The sequence below is a fragment of the Melospiza georgiana genome, chromosome 1, assembly GCF_028018845.1.
Source record: "Melospiza georgiana isolate bMelGeo1 chromosome 1, bMelGeo1.pri, whole genome shotgun sequence".
Classification (NCBI taxonomy): domain Eukaryota; kingdom Metazoa; phylum Chordata; class Aves; order Passeriformes; family Passerellidae; genus Melospiza; species Melospiza georgiana.
Window position 1 is genome coordinate 112,267,731 of NC_080430.1, and position 16,523 is coordinate 112,284,253.

A 16,523-nucleotide genomic window follows, 5' to 3' on the forward strand; every position below is an offset into this window, starting at 1 on the left:
GACATAAAAGTAATCTGAACTTGGCCTTTGAGGTTATATTCTATTAGTTTGCTAACACTGTGTAAATTCTATATTTAAAAGCTATACTGCAGTCATCTTGGCTCTTCTTTTTTAAAGGAAAATTCTGCTTAAAGTCTGCTGATATAGCTTGGGCTATTATTTTATAACTTCTTTTTTAATCAAGACTAATTTTTAGGGTCCATATTTGTGTCCACACACAACATCAAGCCAGAGAAAGCAAAGTGGTGAGGAGAAATTTGTTTTCAAGTTGCCAATCAATAAGTAGCTCCAGCTAAAGAAACCACGCAAAAAATAAATTTTAAAAATACACCATAAATATCATGTATACGGTTAGAAAGGATATCCTGCTAGAGATACTAGTTCCATACCTCCTCATTGTTGGTGAGTACCAACTATTGAAAGTCAACAGTGGCAACCACTTGGCATATTTGTTGGCCTAACCTGTTTTATTTATACAGTGTGTCCAGGCTAGACATCATTTCACTGCTTTCACAAAGTGCAGCTTGGGCTTGATGCGAGAAAACCTTCAGTGGTGACAGAAACAATCTGAAAAGTTGCAGAAGTGAAACACTCACTGGGTTGCATACAGGAATGCCTAAAGCATACAGAAATTGTGTGCTGTCCCACTCTGGACCTAAAATGGCTGTTTTGCAGGGAATGTTGTTGCCTGGTGACCAAAAGTGCATCTCCTAGGCCACAGAGGGATGTGAACATTCAGAAATTGATTTGTTCCTGTTGCTCTTGAGGAGACCATACCCGTAAAATAGATTAAGCCAGCACATCACCATCTATGCATTCTCCTTGCTGGCATGCTTAAACTTGATACTGAAGGCAGGCCTGTGATTTTGAGCTACTTATCAAGCAGGCAAGGGAAGAGCAGAATAATACCTCGTGCACTACTGCCCACAGAATATGAAAGTAGACCAAGGCTGAGCTGCTGTAAGGCTTCAAGACACCCTGCTTCAATTAAGTCTGTGTTGTACATCTAGGCTGTTCCGGTGCAACCTCCCAGTTGCTATCAGGCTCTCTTTCTTTCATTAGAATCAAGTAGTTAATTAGCCCCAGCCTGTCCTCTCTCCTTCTCTCTTTCCCTTTAACGCAGCAGTAATGATGTCTAATTACCAGCAGCAGTGGATTACAGCACCATCAGGAGCAAATCTCTCTGGCTGACAGCAAAGCTGAGCAGCAAATCTTAAAGCTTCAAGGAGAGAGTAATTCCTAACAAAGTATTTGAATATTTCCTTATTTTTGACCAGCTTGTAACTGTAGAGTCCAACTTGCAATTTCATCCGTCCTCTTATTGAACAGGGAGTGCTCATGCAGTGATTAATTTTAAATTGAAATTAATTTTACCTATGGTGAGATCAAGTGATGGACAAAAAGAGGGAGAGGGTGAAGGAGAAATTCACAGTTTGGAGCTCTGCTACCTTTTGGGGCTGTCTCTGAGGACAGGCCCAAATGTATGGGATAAGCATGAGAGAGGGGAGGAAAAAACAAAAATTATCACAAATTTAAAAACTCTTAAATAATAATTAAGAGTTAAAGAAATGAGAGAATGGGCTTTTAAGGCTTATCAACAATTACTGTCTGATGAAAATCCAATTTTTTCCCCCTGTAACTTATCATTCCCATCTGGGTGAAATTCTAGACCTCTATATAGGAGCTAATTCTAGACCTGTAAATAGGAGCTTTGCCACTGACTTTCTCTGCCAGGGGCAGCATCCCTGTTCTGTCAAACATGTTCTTTCTGAGCCTTCAGTGCCTGGCAGGCACTGCCCCAGCCCTGGCAGCAGCTCATACAAACCACTGCCACCCTGTGGGTCTGCTCAAATACTCCTCTGCCTTTTGTGCTGGGATGGTGACACCAGATTCATGGATTTAGGAGGGGCTGGCATTTGTTTTTCAGAGCTGAATGTTGCAGAGCATCCCCTTTTCCTATTTTTGTTGGACAACAAATTTCTGATGGCCAGCAGGAGGAAATTCTATGTATGTATTCTGAAAAGGATTAAATATCATTGCTCAGGTTATATACAGATATTCTGTATATTCTGATATTACAGATAGGTCATGCTACCTTTTCCTTTCTTGATTTCATTACCAGTCCTAATTTTATTAAAATTCCTGCTTGGTTGCTAAACTATATGAAGAGAGTTACTCCTATATGAATGTAAATACATGTATAGGGGCATAAAGAGACATTCACAGCTAAGGGTGTGATTCCCACAAATGTACATAAGGTAAGACCTGCAAGATGCTCAACCTCTCACTGAAATCCCTTGTGGGGAAAAAATAAAAATAAAAATTGATTCTGTGTTCTTAAAATAGAAAACAGGATGGAAGGTGGGACTCCAGGCTTTCATGGCCTAGTAAAGGTGAGAGAAAATAAACAAGCTTATCATCACTGAGTCTTGTGTTTCAGAGGACCAGAAAAGCACTTAATTTTTAAATTCCATTGTGTAAAATTAAGGTTATCCTCTTTATTTAGTGCGGTAGTCAATGTCATTTTTAAAAATACTGAAATTACTTACAGTTTTGAACTCGTAGTGAAAAAAATAGTCTTGGGAATAAACAATCTTGCCCACTGGCCCTTCAAAACAATTATTTCAGTGAGCAGAAGAGATATTTAAAAATACTAAGCTAATTGGAGACTCCTGCTTTAGGTAACCTTTTTGTTATAAATTGTATCTATGGTACTGTCTGGGCTCAGAGATGAGCAATCAATCTTGTAACACTAAAACAGAGATCTGCCAAATCATCTGAATCTATAGACAGACCTGAAACACTTCAGTGAATAAAAAACCATAGAGAAAGAAAAAACTGTCCAGAGCTTCTCTTTTACTTTAAATCTTCATATTGAAGATCTCCTTAAAATTAATTTCCCACTTCTGCCTCCTCAGAGCCACGACGGCGCTGATGACAAGGGGGCAAATACAAGGCAGCCGCTGGGAATGCCCAGGTTTATGACTTCAGCAAGGCAAAGAGAGGCAGATTTCCCCGGCAGCCTACGTCACAACCCAGCCCAGAATACTTTCCAAGAAGCCCCCTTTGCTGCGCCACCCAGCAACCTTCCCGTTAGCTCTGGATAAGCTGCCACTCCAGGAAAAAAAAAAAAAAAAGAAAAAAAAAAAGAGAGAGAGAGAATATTGCTCATCCAAGCCAAATGCCCAGGCAGGAATATTTTTAATTGCCGGGTTTCCTTTCTCGGCTCCCCCTCCACACCCGCCCCACGCACAGACAAAAGAAGCTTAGCTTGCGTGACCCAGCGCATAAGAAGTAAGAATAATGATACATTAAGAGAGTTCAATAGGCAAAACCTACTTGCAACCAACAGTCCCCATCTTCTCAAATAGGAAAATCTGTCGCTCCTGCCACCACCAAGCATAATAGCTCTCCCGCTGTCAGACCTGCGCCGAGCCCGAAACGCCAGCGCCTGCCGGGGATGCCACGCTACCCTAGCGCATCGAACGGAGTGCTGAGGGGCTCCTGCGACCCCGCAAAGTGTCACAAAATGCACCCTTCCCCCGGTCATGCGGAACCCCGTCCTCCCTTTGTTGAGCATCCTCTCTCTCCCTCCCGCCGCCCCTCGCTGGCGCAGCCGGCGCTCCACAGCCCAGCCGGGCAGATTCGCGGCCGCTCGGCGGCGGCGCCGGGGCTGCGGGATAACAATGAGGGGAAGGGGGGGGGAAAGGATAAAAATCATACTAGCAACAAATAAATAAATAAATAAAGCTCAGCAGAGATCCCGGGGAACCACCGCCCGGCGCCGCGCCTGGCTTTGTGCCAGGCAGGGTACCCCCGTGCGCCATCCATGCATCCATGCATCCATCCATCCATCAGCGGGGCCGCTGCCCGGGGCGCGGGCCCGGCACAATGGCCGGAGCGGCGGCGGGACAATAGCGCACCCCGAGCCCGCCGCAGCGGCCCGGGGGGGACGGGAGGGACGAGCAGGACGAGGAGGACGAGGAGGAGAACGACACCGACCCGGCGGGGCGCGTTGTGCGCACGATCGCTTTAAATAAAAGGACCCACAAAGACCTCGGCGGTGTATAATGTGACAGGCAAACGCAACATGGTGATGATGACTTGGGGGAAGAGGGAGGAAGGAGCCAACTGTGGCTGCGGCTCCCCCTGCGCCTCTCGCTCCCGGAGCGGGCTGCAGCGGCCGACATAGAACAAGGAAGACAATTCTCTACTAACCGTGGTTTTGACTGGCACGTACAGCACTTGCTTCCCTCCTCCAGCACCACCACTGACCTCGTCCGAGTTGCCGAGCTGGAAGCCTTTAGATTTGACCCAGAATTTGAATTTGGCATTATCCGTGGAGCTCGACTCGGAGCCGTTCAGGAGCTGGACGATCCGGTCGTATTTTTTACGGGTCACCGTCTTGGTTTTTCCTGAGTCCCCGTAAGTCCTGAGACACCAGTCCTGAAACTGGCGGTACATGTCCCGGTCGCTGCTCTCCATAATCTCCTAACACACACACGCACACATGCACACGCCGGGGCGCACACACACACACACGGACACGCACACAGACACGGGCAGACACACGGACACGCACACGCCGCCCCGAAGCGGGCCGGGGTACGGGGCCGGGCCGCCCCGCCGCACTTTGCACCTGTTCACCCAGCGCTCATGAAAAATGCATCCACCTCCGAGCCGGAGCGAAGGAGGTCCCGGTGCAGGCAGATCCCAGCGGATTTTTTTTTTTTTTTTTTTTTTTTTTTTTTGTTGTGGTGGTGGTGGTGGCTCGGGGGGGTGGGGGTCGGGAGGGGGATGGGTGGGGGGGGCAGCAATCAATTCAATAGTGTGGCAATGTTCTCCTTCATTATTTTTTTTTTTTCACAGGAGGCAAAACGGATCTGGTGGAGGTTCCTCTTATCCTTCCACTGTACGTGATCAGTCTCTTTAATAATTGTGCAAGGCAGGACTATCCCACTGGCTCCAGCAGCAGCGCCTTACCCACAGAGGGTTCGGTTGGATAAATAATTAAAATCCCATCCCTCGGCTTAGCGAAGGAAAAAGAAAATATTGACTCGGATCCTTCTTCTTTTCCATACATCAACTGCACCCGGATTCACCCTGAATAGTGCAGGTGAAGAGGAGGAAAAAAAAAAAAAAAAAAAAAAAAAAAAAAGAACGGAAAGAAGAGAAAAAGCCCACCCTAGTCCGCCCCGGCAGCCCTCGGCTGTCTTCTCCGAAGGCTTTCTGAGCTTTCTGTCTCTGTCCTGGCGGGCTGTGCCTCTCCCCAAAGCCGCCTCGCCGCGCAGGATGGAAGAAGCACTGAAGGGCACGCTGGTCTCTTTGCTCCCCCTTTATTCCAAGGCTGGGCGGCTTTGCTTCAGATATCCCCGCTCCGGGCATGAAGGTACTGGAAAGAAAGAAAGTTCTTACCTGCTATTTTCTAAGCCTAATGCATCCGATCCGCGTTTAAAGTACATAAATTTTAATTTTTAAAATATGGTCTGTGAGAATTTCACTTCCTCATATTGAGTCCCATTGAATTTTCATATGCCCTTTCAGGAATTTTCCTCTGTTTATTTACATGGCGATCCCAGCCGATGGAAGGAAAAAAAAAAAAAAAAAAAAAAAAGAAAAAAAGAAGAAGAAAGAAAGAAAGAAAACCCATATATATGAGACAGGCTTGGATATTGGACCAGAGGAGAGATCAGTCCCAGGAGGATGTTGGTACAGGAAAGGAGGCGGCTCTCGTTGCTCTGCCAGTGTAATGATGGTGCTCACACATGTAGGACTCCTCGGGTGCGGGGTATCCTTTGGTCTCTGGGCTAAACTGGCTACAAGGCATTCAAGTAAGTTTGCGTGCGGATGCTAAGCATAAACCCCCGTTTTGTAAAGGGGGGAAGAAGAAGAAGAAAAAAAATCCTGATTATTTTTTTTTCCCCCTCCCTTTGCCACAGCTTCAGTTCACGCCGGAGATCTCCGCGCTCCCCCGGTCTCCCCCGCCGCGTCAGGCAGGACACCCCCTCCGCGGGGGGGGGAAAGGCTCCGCCGCGCCGCTTCCTCTCGTCGCCTCTCCGCAGCCGCGCCCGCCCGCGCCTCCGCCATCCAGCGCCGGGCTCCGCGCCCCCGCTCCGCAGCCGTGCGGCACCTCCGCGCCTGGGGCACGACCCGGGCCCGCGCCGCCCGCGGGCTGCGCTCCGGGGCCGCCGCTGCGCCGCGCCGCGCTCGGCTGGGCTGGGCTGGGCTGGGCTGCGCCGCTCGGCTGGGCTGCGCTCCGCGCCGGGCTGGCGGCGGCGGCGGCGGCGGCGCACCGGGCCGGGCCCAGCGCCGCTCCGCGCCCCCCCCCGCGCCCTGATTGGCCGCCGGGACAAAAGTTTCTGTGGCGACGGCGGCGCGGCGCGGTGACGGGCAGCGCTGTCCCATGTCGGGATGCTCCCGCCTCCGCGGGCGCGGCGGGGCGCGGGGGACGGCGCGCACCCGGCCCGGGCCGGCGGGGGGTGTGGGGGATGCGGCGGGGGAGAGAGAGGCGAGGGCAGCGTTTCCATGGCGATGTCTCCGGGCGCAGCCCCCCCGCCTCCCCGCGCGCAGACGGAGCGAGGGGATCAGCTGACACTTCATTAGCTGAGGACCTAATTATTGCTTATTGGAGCAAGAAACGCGCGCAGGGCCGTGGCGGAGGGCCGGCGGCCTCCGCGCCCCCGGCGGACGTCCCCTCCGCCGCCCCGCCCGCGCTGCCGGCGGAGCGGAGGAAGAGCCGGCGGTAGCGCGCACTTTGCGCCGCACCGGCCGGCGGGGCCGCGGCGGGCCCGCTGCGATCCCTGCGGGACACGTGGCCGCCGCTGGGCTGGGCTTTCCCCGGGAAACGGAGAGCGAAGCCGCTCCGCCGGGCGGGGGCCGGGCCGCGGGGGAGGCGGCGGAGGGGCCGCGCTCCCGCGGGGCTCCCCCTGCAGCGCTCCCCGCATCTCCCGGTGCCCCCGGGACCAGGCGCGCAGGCGGCTCCGGGGAGCGCAGCCGCGCCTTGGGCCCCGCTCGGCCGGCCGTGCCCGCGGCATCGCACCCCGCGCTGTCGCACCCCGCGCTGCGGCGGCAGCGAGCGGCACCCGCCCCGGGTCGGCGCTCGGTGGGCGGGAGGGGAGCCCAAAATCCACCGCAACCCAAACGCGTGCAGCTTTGGGCTCGGGTCGCTGAAATGAAGAGAGCTGCGGGGTTCCTGTGCTGTGCCTCGGGTTTCTTCTGCAGAAATTCCACCTGTGTCTGGGTATCCAGTCTCTCGGGGCCTGGAAGGGCCCAGTGGAAAGGCAGCTGTGTGTTTTTCCTGCCCAGATCTAGGCAGTAGCGAGCACCTTGGTTCACTCTCTTGTGTCCTGCAGAAAAAGGCTTCCATAGGCTGTCATGCTGTTTACACCGAGCCTGGATTTCTAGTGCAAAATCCGAAGGTGCTAAGAGAACCAGGAGAAGCCCTTCCTCACCCACCCCAGCCAGGACATGCTGGTCCATTGGGCTGTGCGTGGGCACCTTAACCTAGCCTCCATCTCCCCAGCTAACCCAGCTCAAACAAACCTGTCCTCTTCTCTGTCCCACTCTTCCTTTTGCCCTCTTTCCCCTCTTCCCCCAGTCCTATGTTTGCTTTTCTGCTTTCTGTCTGGAAGTCCCACCTCAGACACAGGCAAAGCTGGGACAAGACTATTGTTTAAAAGCAGCACTCTGAAGGATGTTTGTGTTGCCAAAACCTTTCCTGCTATCTGTAAAATCTGAGAGGACAAGCTGGCACAATGGGCAGAGAAAAGTAGGACTTAGAGATAACCCAAGGAGGCTTGAGAGTTTTTGTTGGCCACAGGGCTCGTAAATTATCTTGGCAGCCCCATTTTGATGTTAGAGGAGCACGGGACTCCCGTCCATCACAGGATGTAGAGGCGAGGCAGTAACAAAGGAACTGCTGTGCAGAAGGGGAGCAAGGGGAACCTCGCTGAACTCTTACCCAGCAGGCTTTACGAGATGTAATATTGCTTTAATGTGCCATTAGATCTACATTTAGAAAAAGGGTCGTAACATGGATTGGGCTGCACTGCTAAACAATTCTGTCAGATAATTGTTCTCAACCCAGCCTCCTGCTGAGGGTCTCAGTAACTTCCGTATCACGCTGGTACTGTGCTGTGACTGAATCCAAAATACGCACACAAAGCAAAGGGGATAAAGGAAGATGTGACAGAGCCAGGAGTGACGATCCAGACAGTTATAGCATGGATGAGTAAAATGCCTGAAATAAGCAGGCATGGGTTAGTAGATCAGAAAATAATTCCATATCCAGGAGTATCACTTTGGATCTTGTAAAGAGCCCTGTGCCTTCTCAGAAGAGACACATTCCTTAATTCAATCAGGCTTGGACCATGCCTTAAAGACCCTGGAAATATTATTTATTTTTTCAAACTGTTTCAAGGCAGGAAAAAGAATCACAGAATTCCAGAATGGTTTGGAAGGAATCTAAATGATCTTAACAATCATCTGCCATGGGCAGGGGCCCCTTCCACTAGACCAAGTTACTCAGAACCCCATCCAACCTGGCCTTGAACACCTCCAGGTAACACTCTGGGCAACCTGCTCCAGTACATCGCCACCTTTACAGTTTATAGTCCAGAACTTCCTTCTGATATCAAATCTAAGTCTTCACCTTAAGGCCATTCTCCCTTGTCCTACCACTACATGCCCTTGTGAAACAAACATGGGTGAAAAGCACCTGTGGGGATGGAGAGTAGAAACTCAAGTAATATTAAACGTGGCTGGATTTCTTTCTCTGTTTTACAGTTAAGATTTTTGATTCGTGTTGATGGAAGATATGGATGTTTCATGACTGCTTCCAGTAATCACTTGGCCAGAAGTCCTAGGAGCATCCTGGAACCCCACCCACCCTGCCAGACAATGGATCAGCACAGGATACAAAAACTATGCTTACCATAAGGAATTGGTGATCTAAAGAAGGTCAATTTCATGGTACATGGCTTCATTTTCATACAAATATACATTGTAGTGTATTTTCACAACCTATACTCATTACAGATATATAATGTGTATGTCATTACATATATATAATGTGTATGTGTATAGTAACTTCAGCAGAATTTATACAGTGAATTTAGAGTGCAGATTTTTAATATCCCATTTTAAGAACTTCTGATACTCTGAAAGTAGTACTATCAGGTTATATTTAAGTAAGAAAAACTACCTGGGGTTAAGTTCACTGTCTGCTTTGTGGTGGGTTTTTGTTTCAGAATTAACAGAGTTTAATAACACAGTCTGGAATCTCCTTGCAATGAAAAGTGCTTGCACAGACCCTCCTCCTGTCAAGAGTTCTAATGGCAACCTGTTACCCAGCTGAAATTGAAACTCCTGTGGCATCCTTGAGTAGAGGGACAATGTTGGTCCTTCAATGCCATGGACTGAGGCTGTTCTGTGCTCTGCATTTGCAGAACTCACTTGCCTCTGCCAGAAAATGAAAGTTTCTCTCCTCTGGTGTGGAGACACCACGTCTGTGCCTTGCTGGCTTGATTGCTCTGCAGCCAGCCTGAAACAATACACCAGCAACAGATATGTGAACATTTCCATTCAGTGGAATGAAGTGTTTGCTGCAAAACAGAGTTCTGACTATTTGAATTGCCTCATGTGCATCAAGCTGTGAAAGAGGTTTAAAGTAAATCATGAATATCATAAATACTGTATTTTTTGAATTATCAGCTCTAACAAGTCCACTGGCACTAGAAAGTGAAGACAGGCAGAATGGGGCCTGTCTCTCATTGGAGCTACCTGGGTTTCTAGATGAAATTACAATCTTGCAGTGACATGGAACTGAGTCCATGGGAAAAGCTGAGAGACATTTTCAAGTTTTTTTAACTTGCTGAAAAATAGAGAGTAGGTTTTTGGCTTAAATCTGTCATCTGACTTCTACCAAAGAGAAGTGTTTGGAAAACATGCACCATATTTCAGTACAGTGCTTGATATGGCATTACTGGATGGCTAAGGGTAGCCTTTGAGGATGTGAATTTCCTGCCTCTTGGGTTTTTTGTTCATTGACATAGTGAGAAAAAATTATTTTGACACTTCTGACTTGCCATGTCCATGAGTTACGTTGAAGAGCCCCTTTCTGTGCAGACTGAAAATCATCCATGCTGAACTGACAGAAGATGTGCTGAGGAATAAAGAAACTGCAGCTCCAAATGGTTTGCTTTAAACTACAAACCTGGTGGTGCTTTTCCTCTCTTCTGGAGAGAATTTCAGTGGAAGTGTCCTGTTGTGTCCTTTACAGCCCAGTGATGGCAGCAACAATGAGCACTGCAAGCCCTAATGCTTGTGCAGGTAGAAGTCAGTGTTCACACACTGCATGGGCTTGACTCTGCTCTCCTCCTTTGGTCTCACATACCTGACAGACTCTTCTGAGTGGTTCAATAATCAGTCACCTGATTGCATTTGGGGAGGTAGGACTCTGCTGTGACACATCTTCCCTGAGGAGAAAATAGTCCCCATTCCACCTACTGATATTACTGGCAAAGGACCACTCTAGAAAGGTATCCTTGATGGCAATTCCAAGGTATTTGCTGCTTAGGAGAAACTACAGGTAGTCAGAAGCTACAGGTAGTACTACTTGGTAGCACTAATGTATGAAAACTTCAAACGGAGGGAGGTTGTCTAGGATTTGATTTATCTAGTGAATGAGCTATCATGGAGCAAACCCTAAACTATTAATTGCTGTTCAAATTTTTTTTTTCTACAAATTGTTTCCAGTTCCCATATTCTTCTCTATTTTTCTTAAGTTACTGCTGATTTTGGAAAATTAAGATGAGGTAGGCCAAAGCAATGACTCAGAGATGGCTTATAAGAACCTACTTGCTAAATATTTGGGGGAAAGAGGCTGTATGTTTCTAGGTTTATAAAGGAATGTGAGAATGAATTCATGAAATGTGGGAATAGTGTCAACTAGTGTTCTGGTTAGGATCGTTTCACATGGAGTGATGTTGATGATGCCAATGAGAATTATGCTGGGATATATTCTGTCTTTATTTTTTAACAATCTTCTTTGGCGACATTCGGGATCCCTTGAGAAAATGCTCAAACTCACTTCCCCTTCATGCAGTTAGAAAACTCCAGACTTGGCTTCATTCTACAAAGCTGCTTTGCTTTAAGTAGCAGTTCTGCAAAACATAACTTCACATATTTCTTTTACTCTATGCTTTATTACTGAGAATATTTGCATGAAAACAGGGTCTTTGTTTAAAAGTTCCTGCTTCTTATTCATCACAGCTCGTTGAGTTGGAAGCAATTACGGTACCCTGTACAGAAGGCTCCGATCCCTTCAGAACAGAAAAATATAAGCAGGAATTGACAAACTTGTAAGAATATAAGCTCTTGTTTTCATGAAAATTTCTTCATTTCCTTGGTAATAAAAAAGGAAAAGGGAGTAAATATGTGGCACACTATGAAAAAAAAAAAAAAGAAAAGAGAATGTTTCAAATGTCTTAAGGTTTGTATATGGGCACTGAAAATTTTTTATTGTTACAGTGACACATTCAACCTTGCTTGTTTTCATGCTAAAGAAGGTGTGCACAAAGGTGGGTTGTTTTGGTTTTTGTGTGTGTGTATAGTATTTTTTATTCTTTCTACAGGTAATGTATCTTTCTCAGCTAAGGCAAAACTAATATAAACCAGCTACTAGAATACCACCCAGTGTGTTGTCTAAACCAAGGCAGGACTAATAAGGTAGTGCTGTAAATGCTAGCAGTCTATCTCTGTTAGTGTTCTCAACTTCATTGCCATGGAGGGAGATGTGATAATTGGAAAATGTTCCAGAAAGTTTCAGATATGGCTCCACAGCCATTGTGTCAGGCACTACCAGACAAAGTCAGCACTGGAACAGAGTGTGCTTAACCAGCTGCCATCGTCCTGCTTACAACAGGATGGAAACTAGGGAGGAAGCAAAAATGAAGAGAATTTCTCAATCTGAAATATTTTGCAAAATGCAGCATTAATCTCTCACTGGTATAAAATACCATCCAAATTTTACTTTTGCATTTGATCCATATATTTGCATCAGCAGCATGGGATCCTCTTGACTTCACAATATTATAGACAATGATAACTAAAGACCAAACCAGAGGAAAAGAAATTACTGTTGCATCTCATTGTAGATATTCCTTCCTTCACTGTTTTCACAGAATCACAGAACCACAAAATAAGCTGAGTTAGAAGGCACCCACAAGGATCATTGAGTCCAACTCCCTGCACAGCACCATGCCCAAGAGTCACCCCATGTGCCTGAGAGCATTGTCCAAACACTTTTTTAACTCAGCCAGCCTTGTTGCTGTCACCACTTCCCTGGGGAGCCTGTTCCAGTGCCCAAACACCCTCTGGGTGAAGAACTTTTTCTAATATCCAACCTAAACCTCCCCTGACACAACTTCAGGCCATTCCCTTGAGTCCTGTCACTGGTCACACAGAGGAGAGATCACTATCTGCCCTTCATCTTCCTCTCACAAGGAAGTTGTAGACTGTGATGAGGTCTCCCCCCTCCGTCTCCTCCAGGCTGAACACATCAAGTGACCTCAGACACTCCTCATACAGCTTCCCCTCTAGGCCCTTCATCATCTTTGTTGCTTCCTTTGGATGCTGTCTAATAGTTTAATGTATTTCTTTGCAGTGCCCAAAACTACACCAAATATTCAAGGTGAGGCTGCTCCAGGGCAGAGCAGAGTGGGACGGTCCCCTGCCTTGCCTGGCTGGTGATGCTGTGCCTGATGCCTGCAGGACAGGGTTGTCCCTCCTGGCTGCCAGGGCACTGCTGACTCATGTTCAGGACCCCAGGACCCCCAGGTCCTTGTCCATGGCATGGATTTCCAGCATCTCATTCCCCATCTGTGCATACATCCAGAGTTGTCCCCTCCCAGGTGCTGAAAACAGCACTCACCCTTTTTGAACTTCATATGATTGGTGTTTGCTCAGTCCTCTGATTTGCTGAGGTCTTTCTGCAGGGCCCCCCTGCCTTTGAGGCAGCAGCTCCTCCCAGTTTTGTATCATCTGTGGACTTGCTTACTATCCCTTCCAGTCCTCTGTCCAAGAGACTGATGAACATGTTGAAGAGCACAGGGCCAGGAATGGAGCTTTGTGGAACCCCACAAGTGACAGGTCACCACTCTGATGTCCCCCCTCACTATAAGCCTTTGTTTATCCAGCTCTGTGCTGGATGTTTCATCCTGAAGGATACAGGGAGAGACAGTATGGAAAGCTCTTCTAAAGTCCAAAAAGGTTACATCAGCTGACTTCCCTTCATCAACCATGTGTGTTACCTTGATAGACTGTGACCAATAACTGCATTCTTTCAGCTGTTTTTCAACACCTCCTAGAATAAGCTTCTCCATAGTTTTGCCAGGCACTGAAGTGACAGGCTTGTTTCCAGCATCCTCCTTCTTACCCTTCTTGAAAACTGGGACAAGATTTGCCATATTCCAGTCAGCTGGGGACCTTTCCAGATTCCTGAGACTGCTTAGAAATCATTGAGAGAGGTTTTGAGATGGCAATCAGCCAATTCTTTGAGAATTCTTGGATGAGCACCATCAAGTCCCATAGATTTGTAGGGATCAGCTGGAGAAGCAGATCCCACACTATTTCAGCATCAGCTGGGAGTTGATCATTCACAGAGTCATGGTCCTCCAGCTCAGAGCACTGAGACCCCCTTGGTCTGACATCTGTGTTGAAGACAGAGGCAAAGGATTTGTTAAACACCTCTGCCTTGTTCAGGTCCCTGTTTGTGAGGTGACCATTTTCATCCTCTAATGGGATAATGTTATTTCTACTGCCTCCTGCCATTTATATTTGAAAAAAAACTTTTTATTTTTTCCCCCTTTTCTGGAAGCTTCAACTCCAGCTGAACTTGGATCACACAAATTTTCTCCCTACAGGGGCAAACAGAATCTCTGTATTCTTTCCATGCCAATTAACCTTTCTTCCACTGGGCATACACCTTCCTTTTTAACCTTATTTCCAAAAGAAGAATCCAGTTCAGCCAAGCTGGCCTTTTGCCTTGCCTGCTTGACTTGTGACATTTGGGAATTGCCTTCTCCTGTGCCCTTAGGGGAGGTGATGTTTAAAAAGTGACCAGCACTGATGAACACCAGCACCTGCAAAAATGTTTTCCCAGGGAGCTATACTTGCTAATTTTCTGAGCAGGCTGAAGTGTTCTCTCCTCATGTCCAGAGCTGAGGTTTTGTTGGCACTCTTCCTCCTGTTGACAGAGATTTTAAAATTGATCTCTTTGTGGTGGTTGTGTCCAAGACAGCCGCCAATCTCCTCTTCACTCATGAGATCCACAATGTTGACAAGAAGCAGATCAAGGAGGGCACCTTTCTCAGTTGGCTCCCTTAGGACCTGTTCCACAAAGTTGTCATCCAGGTTATTTAGGAATCTTCTGGCCTGTGTTGTACCTGCTCTGCGATGGTCCCACTTGATTTCTGGCAAGTTGAAGTCCCCCTTGAAGACAGGGGCAGTTGACTTGGAAGTGTCCCTTAGTTCCTCATAAAATAATTTGTTGGCATCATTGTCCTTGCCAGGAAGTCTATAGTAGACTCTCACAATGACATCCACATTACTTTTTTTGTGCCTTGATCCTTATCCAGAGGCTTTCAACTGCACCTTTGCCAACTGCAAGCACCAGGTCCTTAACCCAACTGATGTTGTTTCACAGGTAAAATTTGCTCAAAGCGCTCATTTTTTGCCACTGCAGTTTTACTATGAGGTAGCCATGCTCTTTAAATGAGAACACCGTGCACATTTTGAGGTTATATGGCAGGGTCCCAGAATGGTCATTAGAAAAGTGCCCTTTGATAAATTGTGTTATGGTAGCTTCTGACTTGGTAACATTTAGGCACTGATTCAATGTTCTCTATAAATTTATCCTCAAAACACCAAATTAGTGTTGTTAGTATCAACCTTAAGCAGCAGAACAGTAGAAATGGTATCTGCCCTCACATGACTGTTCCCTGCTGCCCAAATGCAGCTTATTACTACACACTCCTATTATACACACTGCTTACGCTAGTCTCTCTGTTCCTGCTAAACTGCTGAATAATTTTTACTCAGTATAACCCCATCCTGAACAACAAGAAGAAAGATCATTAATGTTAAAAAGTGAACACAAACAACCAAATTGCTTAAATAATTCCCATGGCAACTAGGAACTTAAAAACAGAAGTGGACTGCAGATCTCCATGACCTTCAAGAACACCTAGTTCCAACCCCTCTTCCATGGTCAAGGACACCTTCCACTAGACCAGGTTGCTCAAAGCCCCATGCAACCTGGCCTTGAACATTCCTATCTATGGAATATCCACAACTTCTCTGGGCAACCTTTTCCAGTGTCTCACTGAAGAATTTCTTCCTAAAATCTGATCTAAACTTGCCCTCTTTCAGTTTAATACCATTCCCCTTTGTCTGTTGCTACATGCCCTGATAAAAGGTCCCTCTCCTGTGCTCTTGTAGCCCCCTCTTTAGGTACAGCAAGGCTGCTCCAAGGTCACCCCAGAACCTTCCTTTCTCCTGGCTGAACAACCCCAGCTGTCTCAGACTGTCCTCAGAGGAGAGCTGCTCCACCTCTCTGATCACCTTTGTGTGGGACAATGTCAAATGCTTTGCACAAGTCCAGGTAGATGAAATCACCAATTTACATGAAGTAAAATTGGTCCAGACCTAAGAAGAAGTTTTGGGTTAGCTTGTAGGGTTCTTCTGGATGGCTGACTTGGTTTGTTTGTTGGTCTGCTACTCTCCATGTGCTCTGCCTGGCTGGGTTATCCCTCAGGAGTGAGGAGAGGATCCCTGAACAAGGATGGTCCCTGCCAACAGTAGAGCAGTGAGACACTGCCACAAGTTAGGTAGAGAGTTTTGGTGCATTATATGCAGAAATGCCCAGCACAGGGGGCCAGAGATAGTCATCATTGTGTCCTGCAAACCTCCCAGCCTGGGAGTGCAGGCCTGGAGGGGACGTCTCCACAGGTCCCACCTCCTCTAAGTACCTTGTACATTTTAGTAAAGGATGGTCTACAAAACAGCTGTTCTATATTTCCCACCCATTCTAGGGCTCTCCCAACCTTTTTTGCCAATGTGGAAACATGCAGAAAGAAATAGAAGTCTGCAATAGTTTTCAACAACAGGGATTTAGCTGTAGTTCTAATTTCTAACTGGCTGTGCCCTTCCACAAGCAGTGCAACAAGGAGACACTAAGATGACAGCACTCAGGAATTATACAAAGTATGAGCCAAAGATTTCCCCCTGTGTCCCTCTGGAGATCTACCAGAATCCCAGCATTTATCCATACCCACACCTTGTGAGTCATTTGCTGACAGAAGCAGGTTGAGTTAGACCTCAGAGTGCCAGTGAGTTTCCTTAACTCCAGAGCAAAGGCCACAATCAGTCTTAGGACAGTGAGGTTTTAGATCAGGAGGAGCCAGGTATCACCATGACCATTCTGCCCCTTTGATACAGCCCCTCACTCTGAGCTGGGATACGGA

General features: G+C 47.4%; 1 protein-coding gene and 1 long non-coding RNA gene across 5 annotated transcripts in view; one reads left to right on the forward strand and one right to left on the reverse strand.

The window, feature by feature from the left end:
- Positions 1-4,711, reverse strand: part of NOL4 (nucleolar protein 4) — a 187,597-nt gene extending 182,886 nt beyond the window's left edge. For 2 of the 3 annotated variants that reach the window (XM_058022986.1, XM_058022978.1), the window contains exon 1: positions 4,219-4,711. In XM_058022986.1, the coding sequence (XP_057878969.1) occupies positions 4,219-4,485 (267 nt within the window). In that variant the 5' untranslated portion in view covers positions 4,486-4,711. Of the gene's footprint in view, positions 1-3,339; positions 3,443-4,218 lie in introns of those variants that run through there. The other variant, XM_058022995.1, reaches the window with a different exon arrangement.
- LOC131082848 (uncharacterized) lies at positions 4,339-11,934 on the forward strand. Of its 2 annotated transcripts, XR_009114385.1 has the most exons (4): positions 4,339-4,425; positions 4,870-5,831; positions 8,785-8,970; positions 9,249-11,934. It is a non-coding gene; the product is annotated as an uncharacterized LOC131082848 (long non-coding RNA). The 2 variants fall into 2 exon arrangements; XR_009114384.1 differs by having other exon boundaries at positions 8,785-11,934.
- Positions 11,935-16,523: the final 4,589 nt, after the last annotated feature.